This window comes from Orcinus orca, chromosome 6 (genome assembly GCF_937001465.1).
Source record: "Orcinus orca chromosome 6, mOrcOrc1.1, whole genome shotgun sequence".
NCBI classification, from domain to species: Eukaryota; Metazoa; Chordata; class Mammalia; order Artiodactyla; family Delphinidae; genus Orcinus; species Orcinus orca.
In genome coordinates, this window is record NC_064564.1 from 87,663,097 (window position 1) to 87,675,921 (window position 12,825).

Consider the following 12,825-nt stretch of genomic DNA (forward strand, 5'->3'; position numbering starts at 1 on the left):
AGCACAATCACCAGAGAAACTTGAAAGGAACACATGTCTAGGACCAGAGGGAAAGGGGAGAGTGCTCAGCAATGAAGCTGGGAGTGAACAGGGCAGACTACAGGGCCTTCAAGGGCACAAGGAGAAGTCTTGTTCCCATTCCCAGAACAATGATGAGTCAGGGTATCAAACAGGGAGGCCACCTGACCAGCATGCTGGGTCAGTGGTCCTAAAGGTCCTCTGCATCTGGGTGATAGCCCCTGCACCTGTCCCAGGCTGCACCATCACGCTCCTTATGCTGCATAGTGACGATCCCCGGTGGCCTCTCTTTGAAAGCACTGCTGTTTCAGACTCACCTCCACATGCCCTATAACCAGCCCTGGCCCTGGCACCAAGTAGGTGCTTAGCAAGTATGAGCTACATGTGTAAAGGAAGCACTACTGCTGCTCTCGACATGATCTAAGTCTAACAGGAGACACACACACAGAGACAAACACTGACACCCCGAGTAAACACTACAGGAGGCGACAAGTTCTGCCGAAGCAAGGGAAGCAGAGAGCGGATCCATGTGAGCTAGGTGTGTAGACAGACACACTTAAAGTGAGTAGAGAGTTCAGCGCCGCTGTGTGTCTGAGTGGGCGGACAGGGAAATGGGTGAGGATGAGGCTGAATTAGAGGGAGAGGCAAGCAGCTGGATGAAATTCATCCAAAAAAAGAGAAGCGGCAGCTACTGACAAAACGTGCCACTTGCTTTCATGGGAGGAAGATAACTCCCATAAGAAGATGCTGTTTCACATTAGTATTTAAGCAGCAGAGATCAAAGTCAGACCATCCGATTGAAATCCCAGGGCACCACTTGGTCGGTTGTGATGTTAAATAAGTCACTTAACCTCTCTAAGCCTCATATGTAAAATGCAGACAATAATAGCAACTACCGCATCAAATTGGCGTGAGAATTAAATAAGTACTTGACATAGGACTGATAGGTGCTAAGCGCAGGATAAAGGTGAGTTACTGTTGTTGTAGTCTCTTTTCTTTCACCTACACACTTGCAAATAATGTTTCCTTTACCTTTTCCTTTTTTAAATGACAAGATTAGAAGCCCTCCAAAGGCTTCCCAACGTTTCTAGAATTCAGAGTCCAGCAAGGAGGTCAGAAGGGTCAGTCTGGCCCTGAGAGGACACTCTATGGAGTGACAGGCTAGCCAATTCTTCTTCTATCAAAGGCAAGGCGCTCTGAGCCAGGCTGGGTGGGAGCATTTGCATGGGCTCTGATCATACGCCCTGGAGTGGGCTTCCATGTCCCTGTCTGCCTGTTAAATCCCTGAAACAATTCTGGGCATTCTCAGAAAAGCTTCAGTAAATGGGCAGTTCCAGAACCAAAGCGATTTGGACAATATAGTGATTATTATAAGGATGGCTGTTGCTTTCAAAATCAGTTCCCTCTGAACAAAGTCAAGTGGATCATGGGCAGCGTGTGAAAATATCATTTTCTCTCTGCCACCTCCTGACCCTACGCCAGGAGAGCGGCAATAATGCACCACTCCACAGTCCTTCTTTGGCTACATTTTATCTGAACGGTGACCGAGGATGTCCTTGCCAAATGGCAGGAGAAGGGGGAGGGGGCGGTCTGCTTCAGCCAGCAGCTGTGGGACATGGGCACTGATGAAGACAGATGAATCCATTTACTCAGTACTTTGGATCTACCACGAATTTTCTACATGACAATGACACTTCATCCTTCCAGCAATGCAGACTGTTCAAAAAAGACTGAAAAAGTAGAAAGTTGGCAAAAGAAGAACACCCCAATCAGCCCCCAAAGGTGTCACAATGTTCATGCCCTTTACTCAAGCAAGAATTCCCAGACCTTCAAACATCAGCTCATAACCAATTTACTCTTATTTTGCACGTGATTCTAATAAACTTGGTTATCTGATTTGGGCTCCAGACCAAAACCAGGTCAGAGAAATAGTCACTCCAGACTGAGGTTACCCAGTTCCTGAATCAGTCCTGAGCACGGAAGGATGAAGAGCAGTAGCTTCCAGCCCAGGAGCAGGGCACCTGGAATATGTCTTGTTGTTCAGGGGATCCCAGGACACCTCTTTATTCACTATACTCAGACCTGCCACTAGATCACCTGGCTCACCAATGCTGATGACTTGGCTTCATTCCTACAGTGTCTACTAGGACGAGAGCCCAGTCCAGTCTCTGTGGCTCTCACAGTCCCTGGAGGTGGGAGTGGGGTATCAGAACCCCATTCCTACACCCACCAATTACCAGTTCGAATACTGCTCCAATAAACTAATCTTCTAAAACCATAATGCTTGTCAGATGCTGGAAAGTATTTCTTTCCCAGGTTTTGATGTTGGAGGATCTTGGAGGATGCTGTGTATGTTTGTCAGGGGAGAAGAGACTGACATTAGCTTTGCACAAAATCTTCTGTTGGAACATCCAACAAGTACCCTTTTCCCTCTGCACTCCACAACTACTGGGCCCCCCAAAGCACCGAAGTACGAATAAAGAGCAAGCAGAAAGCTCACCCCACATGGCTTGGCATACAAAGCACTTCCTCAGTTTGTTACAACTACACCCATTTAGCCTCTTAGAATCAGAGAGCTGAGTTTCAGTCTTTTAGATCTATTTGTTTGTTCAATAAATGTTTATTGAGCTCCTGCTCTGTGCCTGGCCCTGAGATACTGCCTGGAGGGGCAGAGGTGTGCACAACGGACCCAGACACACCCCATGTCTGCCCTTGCAGTGCTTACAACGGAGCAGAGATCCTCAATCGGTGCTGCAATTCACAGAGGAGCAAAGACTTAGCAACTAACCTAGCACCAGCACCTAGACTGCCGAGGTCTTAGCAACTAACCTAGCACCAGAACCCAGACCGCTGACCCCATCTGAAGCTCACACTTCCAAGGTTTCAGCCTGGCACACCTGCTGGTTCCTAGAAAGGTACAGAGAGGAAGACATCTCACCAGCCTCACTGCACATCATTATATAAGCAGAGAGAATAAGAATAAAATAAAGGAGGAGATGAATGCAGATGCTCACTGGGCAACTTATGCCATTTAATTTTCTCACCTTCCTAGAACCAAAATAAGTAACAAAAAAAGTCAGCAATAAGAAGCCACTTACATTTAATTCCCAAACAACATGGGGAATGACCAAACAGGTGCCTCCAGAAGGGGTATGCCTTCCCCAGCATCCTCCCCTGACTCCTACCTACCACGGTTAGGTGACCAGCGGTTAGGCCATGAGATCCTCAAGGGCAGGGTCCATGTCACATCCAACTCCCAGAGCCTAGAAAAGGGCCTGGCAGAAAAATTTCTCCATTAGCACGTGTAGAATTAGGACACTGAGGCAGAAATAGGTGGAGCTGTGGCAGCCATCTAGGTGGGCCACTCACGTCTCCTCTAAAAAGAGAAGCTACAGGACAAGTACCATCAGCTAAGCCTTCAGCTGTAGCTTCAACATCTGTCATAGTGTTTAATTAAGCCAAGGACACATTTTTCCCAGGGAGCCTGCAGCCAGTGACTAAGTTGCACAGGGATTCTAGAGCCTGGCTCTTTTGGTCTCTAATATGTGACTGTTCTAATGGGCAATCTTTGCTCTGGAGCACCCCAATGGGCTGGCCAAGACTTTCTGAGACTCCTCCTCCCAACTCTCCTTCCTTCCCCTCTCCTTTCACAGGTGTCAGAACAGCATTGTGGTCTGAGGGTTTCCCTACCTCCTCTTTTATCTTTCACTGATATTTCCCCCCAAAACTCTGGCACTTGTAAATCCATCTTGGCATGTACTTCTTGAAGGACCCCAAATGACAAGTGTCCAAGACATCCACATGCTCCTTTACACATCCCAGCCTCCTTTCAGGTTAAGTTGGTCAATGACTACTTCTGGTCAATGAAATATGAATAGAAATAATACATGTCACTTCCAAGTAAAGATGGTCAAAACCCAGTGTGCCTTCCCTGTGGATTCCTTCCTACTCGCCATCTTCTTGAAGCCAAAAGATGGAAGAGTGACAGCACAAGAGCAGCCTGGGGCCCTGTGTTCTCACTTGGAGAAGAGCCTCCCAGGAGGCTCTGACCCTCACTGGATTTGGGTGAACAATATATAAATTTGACTGTGTCAAGCAACAGAGATTTCAGGATTTGTTTGCTAACGCAGCATAGCCTAGTCCACCCTGACTAACAAAAGCTATATATCCTCTCTATATATTTATTTAGCACCTCTATTTTCACCCCTATCTTACACTTCCAGCTTGTTCATTTCCCTGTTGAAATCTCACATCTCTTCCCCTCATCTTCCCACAAGAGGGGAGGCCAAACACATGAACAAGAGCTCTTTAAAGATAAAGGTAGCAAGCTAACACGCTTAGCCCAATACCTAGTTCTAAACAGGCCCTGGTGTGTTATTCCACCCACCTTCTACTGGGTGCCTGGCTAGGTCTGAGGAATTGGTCAGGGGCAGGCACGGCATGGCCAAGGGTATTTCCCTCATACCAGGGAAGTTCAGGGGTTGTTGCTGGTGGGAACATGCAGAAGGCAGCTCAGCTTGATCCTGATATATGGGGTCCCCTAAGTCCTATGGTGATGGAGAGGTGGAGCAAAGACCCTGGGGAAGTGATCCAGAGAAACCATTCATCCTATGGGAAGTTAATTCAGAAGGCAGATTCTAATTTATTCACTTATAGTTCAGTTCAGCAAACATGCCCACTGGGCATCACTGATGCCCACTGTATGTAAAACCACTGGGGAATAGGACCAGCCCTGCCCTCACAGAGCTACAGTCCAGTGGGGGAGAAACAGACAAAGATGGCTATGACACACAGCAAAATGTAAGATGTGCTGGGAGATACACATGAATAAAGATCTCGTGCTCGCATGGTCTCTCTCCGACACCGCTCTCAGCAATGCGGCATTAGAAAGCAAGATTACAGATAACACGGCTTTACATTTACATCATGTTTTGAGGTTCCACATCCATCATGTTTATCCCTACTACAGATCTGTGAGGTCAACATAATCATCACCTCACGGTACAGGAATAACGAGAATAGTGACAAAACAGCAGTGAATATTTACTGAGCATTCACAGTGTACCAAGCACTGAATTACTTTACCCGGATGGTCTCATTTGTTCCCCACACCCTATCAGGCAGTTAGTATATTAGCCCCATTTTACAGATGAAGAAACAGAGGCAAAGTGGCTTGCCTAAGGTCACCAGGCAGGTACGTGGTACCCAATGGGGATACAAACCCAGGCCCCCTGACATGCTAAGAAGCTCATCTAATAGGTGCTTGGAGCTAGGGGAGCTGAAGGGTCTGGTTTTGTGCCCAGCCGCATCCCCGCAGGGACTCTCTCTCCTCGTTCCCCTGCAGTGTAACTGACTTCAGTTACTATCTTGCCTGCCAGATACCCCCGCTCATGTCATTGCTCCCCCTCTGCTGCCCCTCCCACCCAGTCAGGCCTCAGAGTGCCTCCATCCCCTCACACTGGCTCTCCATCTCTGCTCAGGCCCCAGTATCTCCCCCTTCAACTGCTACGATAGCTTCCTGACTTTTCTATCTCCACCCTCTCCTGTCTACCATTCAGCCTCTACGTTCTTATCGGCCTTAATCTCGTCACATCCATGTTTGAAAACCTCCCACAGCTCCTCACCACTCCAGAATAAAGTCTAAACTTCTTGACACGGCATTCAAGGCCTTTCATGCCCACCACCAGGCTGCCTTTCCCTCTACAAACCCTGCACTCAGGTGAAAACATAACAAGTCAGTGCTCCCCAGACACACTTCACACTTTGTGGCCTTTATCCTTTGATCCTGGGGATCCTTCCTAGGATCCAACCTCCATCTCCCTGAGCCCACACCTCTCTGTGTCAACATTATATTCACCCTTCCAGACTCATCTTGACTTCTTCTCCTCCAGGAGACCTAGATGTGAGCTTCCCTTTCTCTTAACGTCCCTGGCATCTATTGCTTCTTTCTTGAATTTAGCATTCCCCAAGTGGATATCCGTGATCAGACCCACCTGGCATCCACCCGCCTTTAACAGCCTCTGATGAACTTCGAGGAATCACCTCTTCCCCACTCTGTATTCATGTGGTTGGGTGGGGCTAGCCTCACCTCCTTCCTCCTCCATGAAAGGCTGGCGGATATCCCAGGCCCGTCAGCATCATGTTATTGGTTCAGGGATAGACACATGACCCAACTCAAGCCAATGAGAGCTGAGCTTGGAATTTTTGCTGAAAACGTCAGGAAAGAAACAGTCTTCTTACTGGAGTTTCTAAACTGGGAGTGTGTAAACTTGCAGCTGCTAGGGGCCATCTGTACAGCCAAATGGGGAGAGCCTGACTGAGGGTGAAGCCAAACACAGAGGAAATCAGAGCCAAGCGACAGAGAGGGACTGGATTCAGCCATACCTGAATACAGCCCACTCCAGGATTTTTCAGCCACATGAACCAGTTAAAATTAGGTTTCTGTCACCTGTAACAAGGTTCCTAAGCAATACAACAACTAAGGGTGAGGTACCATGCAAGGCAATGGGGTATAACCACAAAGATGTGAGCCTGATTCTAAAAGAGCTCATTTTCTATCTCTTTATTTCTAAGAACGGCTATATTGAGATACAATTCACGTACCATAACATTCATTCTTTTAAAGTCTACAGTCCTATGGTTTTTAGTATAGTCACAGAAATGTGCAACCATCAAGACAGATTACTTTCTACCTTGCACTGAAAATGACAAGCATGTGCTTGCTCTGTTCTGCCCTGTGCACCAGCTCCTCTCCTGAGCCCAGTGCTGGGTTTACACCTTTCTGTAGTACCAGCAACTGCAGTAGGTGCCCAATGGCTACTAAGCTGTACCCAGACCTCCTGAAAAGCTCGGCCTCCATCCAACAGTTGTTTAGGTCCTCTCTAAAGCACAATGAATGAGAGAACAGATATTTGGCAAAACCACTCAAGAAAAGGATGTGCTAAGCGATCACTAGGTTTTCTCTGGGTTTTCCAAGCTGGATCCCTGCAACAGGGTAGACCTTCTGAGAGGTGCACACCTGGAATGTGCTCCTTTGGCTCCCTGAACTTTTCCCAAGTTTATTACAGAATAATTTAAAATCGTAACAAGGGGAAAACATATAAATCCAACAGTAGGGGAATGATTTAATACTTATGGGGCACCCATAAGATAGAATAGTAAATAGCCACTAAAATTCATCTTTGCAAAGAAGATTTAAGGACATGGGGAAATAACCATGCTATAACATTAACTGAATGAAACAAAATATAAAAGGGTGCATAGAGATTTCAAGCACACAAAATAGTAAACACCAGCAACTGGAAGGGAATAATACTAATTATTAGATGCAATTACCTTTGTGTAGGTGGATTATAGACAATTTTTTTCAATGCTTCTCTACAATTTTCTATTTTTCCAAAATGAAAATTACTTTAATCAAATCAGAAAAGCTGACATTATTTTTTAACTCATCCCTTGGTTATTATTTACTTTTATTAATGTGGCTACCAAAGAATGAGAAACAATCACATGAAGAACATTTCTGAACCTGCAAAACTTTTATGGAAAAAAAAGACACTGTCCCTCAGAGTCTTTTAAACAAACACGTAAGTAATGTAATCTACCATGTTTACCTTTTAACCTTGACTGCCAGGAGGCTCAGAGCTAAAATTTAATTTACAAAAATGCAGTAACCATCGTAGCCCAGGTTCTGGGTTCGGTAACTTGCATGCTTCTATGTGGTTTCTGATGCTTCCTTTTATCTGTTTTTTCAATTGTCTTGCTTGTGTTTTTATATACTCAAATCTTCCTTGGAATACATAAAGAAGTATTTGCTGATGTGATTTGAGGTACACCAGAGAAGAGAGGTCCTGCCTAGCAGATGCTCTGCTGGGATGTTTCATTTTTACAAACACATGGCACTGAGTGGGGCTTTGAATGCTTTATTGCTATTCTAATTACAGGAGAGGGGCAACTGAATAAGTGTGTGCGGGAGGCTCCTTTATTGAGACAGGCTAGTCCCAATGATCAGATCAACACATGTTTTGCTAAATCTCCATCTCTTTGAAGACTGTGTGGACAGAGGTCCACCCTGGCTGCCCACTGTCTCTGGCCATTGACTGACAGCAAATGTTAGCAAAGCCAGCCAAAATGTGTTCACCACATCCATCCTGCATTCAAGTCTACAGACAACAAGTGACACACCCAGCAAGTGACAAGGGGGTATACACAATCCATAAAGACATCCTATCTGAATAAAACAGGGTCCACACACTCTAACACAAGCCCCAAACACCCTTTAGATCACTGTGGATTTTGCTGCAATTACCCAGACTGATCCTTTACTTCGGCTTAGAGAGAAAGTACCTGTACTCTAAAGATGGACCACTTGAAAAAATTAAGTATTGTATCACCCGGGTGTTCTCCCAACCGTGACACTTCATGGCAAGAGATACATATTTGTTTGATTGTAAGCCAAGATTCTTTTTTTTTCTGGTGGTAACTTCACTGAGCCTTCATGAGATTTCAGAAGTGAGCAAAACAAATAAGCAGTCAATATTTTAGTTGTGACCATTTTATCACATCTGAAGTCACAATGTCCTACTTGTGAATCCACACCAGAGGAAAATGAAGGAAGGAAGGCAGGAAACGTTTATTTAGTGCTTACAGCATGCCAGACAGAGCACTGGCCGCTGCACCTGCCAGCTCAAGGCATTTTCCATTCCAGCCTGCTATCTCCCTTAAGCATCACAATACCATCCTGGGGAGTACATATAACAGTCCCAGTCTTTCAGAAGTGGAAATCTAGGCTTAGAGAGATCAATACCTTGCTCAAGGTCACCCACAGGGAAGATACTAGGTTTCTGACCAGAAGCCAGCTTAAAGCCACCCAAAGCCCATGCTCGGTGCCCCTTCAAATGGCGAGATATGCTTCCCTGCTTGCGTGAGGCTGAGATTATACCCTCTGCCCTCCTTCCCCTGAGCTGAAGTGCCTTCTGACTGCCTCATCCTCTTGACTTTAGGCCCCCTCTCACTCAGAAAGTCATCAAGACACACTTGAAAAATAAAATATAAAAGCATCAACCCACACCCTGAAATTGAGCACCCTTCCCTTTGCTGCTACTAACAAGCTAATATGAAATCTCTTTCAGGGAAGCTTTCTGAAGGGAATAAATTGATGGCGAAAACATTATGCAGCTGACAATATTTGGTGATGATGCAAGCAGGGCTGCCCTGTCCATAAATGGTTTTGTCTCCAAAGAACCGGCTCTCCGTGTCCTTTCCAAAACAAAAATAGATAGATAGATAGATAGATAGATAGATAGATATAGATGGAGCAACAGAGAAACAGTATCCAGAAGACATGGTTCGGTATAATTGCATTGCCCTCCCATTTATGTGTGCCAGGCAACTACCCCAGAGAACTTGAAATGTTCTGGAGAAGACAGGAATGTCATTCAGAAATGATTCCACACGGGTTGGCTCTGCACAGCTACCCAGCTTACATCCTCCTGGGGCAGAGGAAGCTTCTCTGCTTGCAGCAGCCTGCGTGTACCACCACCAACTGCCACCCGTTTCTTCACCTTTTATTTACAGCGCAGAGCAGGCTGGTTCATCAGTGAAGGGAAGAGGTGGGGAATAAGATGCAATCCAGATTTCTGTTCTTTCTCCGGGGACCAAAAAAAGGGGGGGGGGGCACACAGAGAAGGAAGTGTAGCCTAGGCTGCACGATCAACGCGGCAGCGCGACCCTGCTCTCAGAAAGGGGTTTGCACCAGGGCTCGAGCAGAAGCGCCCAAGGAGCCCCAGGAAGCCGGGTCAATCAAGCCCAGCGCCTCGGCCGGGCTTTGGCGCGGTGGAAGAGGCGCCAACCGAGCGTACTGCACAGGAAATCACTGCCCCCTTCAGGCCGCGTCTCAGATGCTGCGGCCGGAGCGTAAGGGCTCCCTCAGTCCCGAAAAACTCGCAAACCCGACCTCGCGCGGCCCGCGATCCCTCCTCTGAGCCCCCTAGGCGCACCCCAGCCCCCAGGCGGGCGGTGAAGGTGTGCACTGTTGCTGCAGCCGGAATGCAAGCTGAGGGTGTGAGGAGGGGGCTTGGGATGGAAAGCTCTCGGCTCTTCGGCTCCCCTCAGAGAAGGGGGCAGGGAGGGCAAACCGGGTGCTGCGCTCCAAGTCCGTGCTTCAAGTCTGCGCCCGGGGAAACTGCGCCTGCAGCCGCCCGGCCACCAGCAGCGGCGCGGCTGCACACCCTCGCGCGCCCGGGGCGAGACCTGATCAGGACACTCTCTGATCAACCAGCCCGAGGGGGTCTCCTCAGAAAACCGCTCGGGCCATAGGCAGCGCCGGGTACATGCAGGCAGCAGCGCTGCAGAGCCGGCGGCCCCACGCCGGCCTGAGTAGTACTGGCTCCGAGCTCGTCCAGCCCTGCTGCGCCCTCCAAGCCCCTCGGGTCCCCGAGTCCTCCGGACCTCAAAGCACAGCTCGGCTTTCCTGGATCCGAGAGCAGGCCCGTGGCCTCTCTAGCCCCGGATGGCCCAGTTTAGAGTCAATGCGCCTGTTCTTCCCACCTAGCACTCCACAGCCCCACCAGCGGGGACCTGGGCAGGGGCGACCACTGCAGGCTTTTGGGGAGGTTCAGTTACCACCTTCTCCACTCCTTCTCTGGGCAAAGGAGACCCTAGTCTTCTATCCCACACCCCACAAGAATACACACACATAGAATCCCAGAGGAGGAAGATGTTCAGCAAATCTTGGTACCGGCTGTGCCAACCAAGCCCGGCGGGACCCAGAGGGTAAGCACTGAGCCCCAGCCCGCGCGGTGCCCTCGGCAGGCTCAATCAGGGATCTGCCCATGGGCCAAAGCTTGCTTCTGTCCAACACACCCTCCCCCATCGCCCCCACAGCCCCGACGGAACGGGCGGCCGACACTCACCTCGGTGTCGTAGAGCCGCAGGTCGAGGAAGTAGGGGCGCAGGAGCGACTCGTTGCGGATCTGCTCGATAGCCAGTTCCACGGCGGGGAGCACGCCGCGCCCGATGCTGCCCTTGGCCACCTCCTTGGTGAGCGGCATGAGGCCCATGATGGAGAGCGGAGGGCTGCTGGGCGGCGGCCGGGGGACACCCCGCGCCCAGCCCCAGGCCCCGGGCGCCAGCGGCAGCAGCAGCGGCAGCAGCAGGAGCAGCAGCAGGCGCGCGGGCGGCGGTGGCGGCGGCGGCGGCGGCCCGGGCTGCCCGGAGCTCGGCGGGGAAGCCATGCCGCGCCGCGGGCTGCGGGCGCCGGCTCACTCGGCCCGCATGGCCTGGCCCGGCCCGCCGCCCCGCGCCAAGCTCTCCCCGCGGCGCCCGCGCAATGGCGCCGGCCCCGGCTCCGGCTCCGGCTCCGGCTCGGGCTCCGGCTCGGCTCAGAACGGCCGCGGCGGCGGCAGCGGCGGCGCCCGTGACGGATCAATCACACCGGGAAGGGGTGGGAACGAGCGGAGTGCGGGAGGCGGGGAACGAGCGAGCGAACGCGGAGAGGGGGGCCGGCGTCTTCGCGCGCGCCTCTCTCCAGCGCGGCTGCCCCGAACCGGGCCGCCTCCGCCCGCCCCCGTGCACGCTCTGAGCCGCTCTCCCGCCGGGAGCCGCTCGGCGGCAGCCTCCGGAGCCCGGCCGGGGGAGGGCGGGCGGTAGGAAACGCGGGAGGCGAAGGCGAGGCTGCTCCGCGGCGGCTCGGGCCGCCTCCGGGGACAGGGACGGGCCGTGCGCGCCGGGGGAGGGGAGGCACTGGCGCTGCGGCGGCCGCGGGGAGGGCCGCCTTCCCAGCACACGCACACACACGCCCCCGGCCCTCCGCCGCGCGGGCTGCCCGCGACCGCCCGGGACCTTAGGGCCCGGGTATAGCGGCTGAGGGAACGAGGACGGCGTACTGGCACACGCAGTGGCCGCCGCCGCTTCTCCGAGCGCTTCCTGTAGCACCTGCACGGTGATTTGGGACAGCTTCTTGGAGGTTTGGCTGGGAACGTCTGGTTTGCGAGCGCGCCACTGAGGCGTCCTAGAGGCACCTGCAGCCTACACTCCTCTGCTCTGCGCGGGTGTCTAGGGGGCCCTGACTGAGCCCGAAGGGGCGGCCAAAGATGCCGACGGCGTTCGAACGCCCCTTGGTGCTGAGGTGTCCAGCCCTTTGGGCTTGGCTGAAAGCCCCCTCCTTCCCCACCAGACTGAGCCGCCCTTTGCCAACCCCAAGAGAATATGGTCTTCACCTTGCGTGTGCTACTGCCCCCTCCAGGCGTTTGACCTCCCCACGTCCCCATTACCGAAGGGGGCTCCGCCCTAGAAATCTGCCACCCACCCACCCCCGCCTCCCCAGGTCGGAGTACAGTCCTCAGGCCAGAGCGGATCCATGCTCCCCTCGACTTGGCCCTCTCTATAACAGGTAGCACCGGCTGCACTGGCTAGCCTTAATTAAGCAAAGCAGTCCTGTAATCTGACCTAGAGCCTCAGGCCCCGTGTACCTCTCCAAGCTTGAAGAATACGAACCGTGGTGGTCATGAAAATACAAAATCCCAAGAGGTGAATAATAAGGGGGACACAATAGGACATCAAATCAGGAAACCTCCTTGAGCCTGAACCAACCATTGTGGGCAATATGGATGACCTTGTTAACAAGGTTGGGAATTTAACCTTCACTGAACACTTGCTACCTGCCTTATTATGGAACACACACAATAGCCCTAGGAACCAATACTGTGTTCATCCTCCTCACTTTACAGACTAATACACAGAGAGGTTCCATAGCTTACTGAAGAACACAGAACTACTGAGAGAGGACTGAAACCCAGAGCCAGCAAG

At 51.1% G+C, this 12,825-nt stretch overlaps 1 protein-coding gene across 2 annotated transcripts in view; it reads right to left on the reverse strand.

Annotated features, from left to right (window-relative positions):
* The window catches only part of GABBR2 (gamma-aminobutyric acid type B receptor subunit 2), a 369,318-nt gene extending 357,612 nt beyond the window's left edge, over positions 1 to 11,706 (reverse strand). Inside the window, exon 1 of one of the 2 annotated variants that reach the window (XM_004271474.3) lies at positions 10,932 to 11,706. In XM_004271474.3, the coding sequence (XP_004271522.1) occupies positions 10,932 to 11,252 (321 nt within the window). In that variant the 5' untranslated portion in view covers positions 11,253 to 11,706. The remainder of the gene's footprint in view (positions 1 to 10,931) is intronic. The other variant, XM_049711134.1, reaches the window with a different exon arrangement.
* Between the last annotated feature and the right edge of the window lie 1,119 nt (positions 11,707 to 12,825).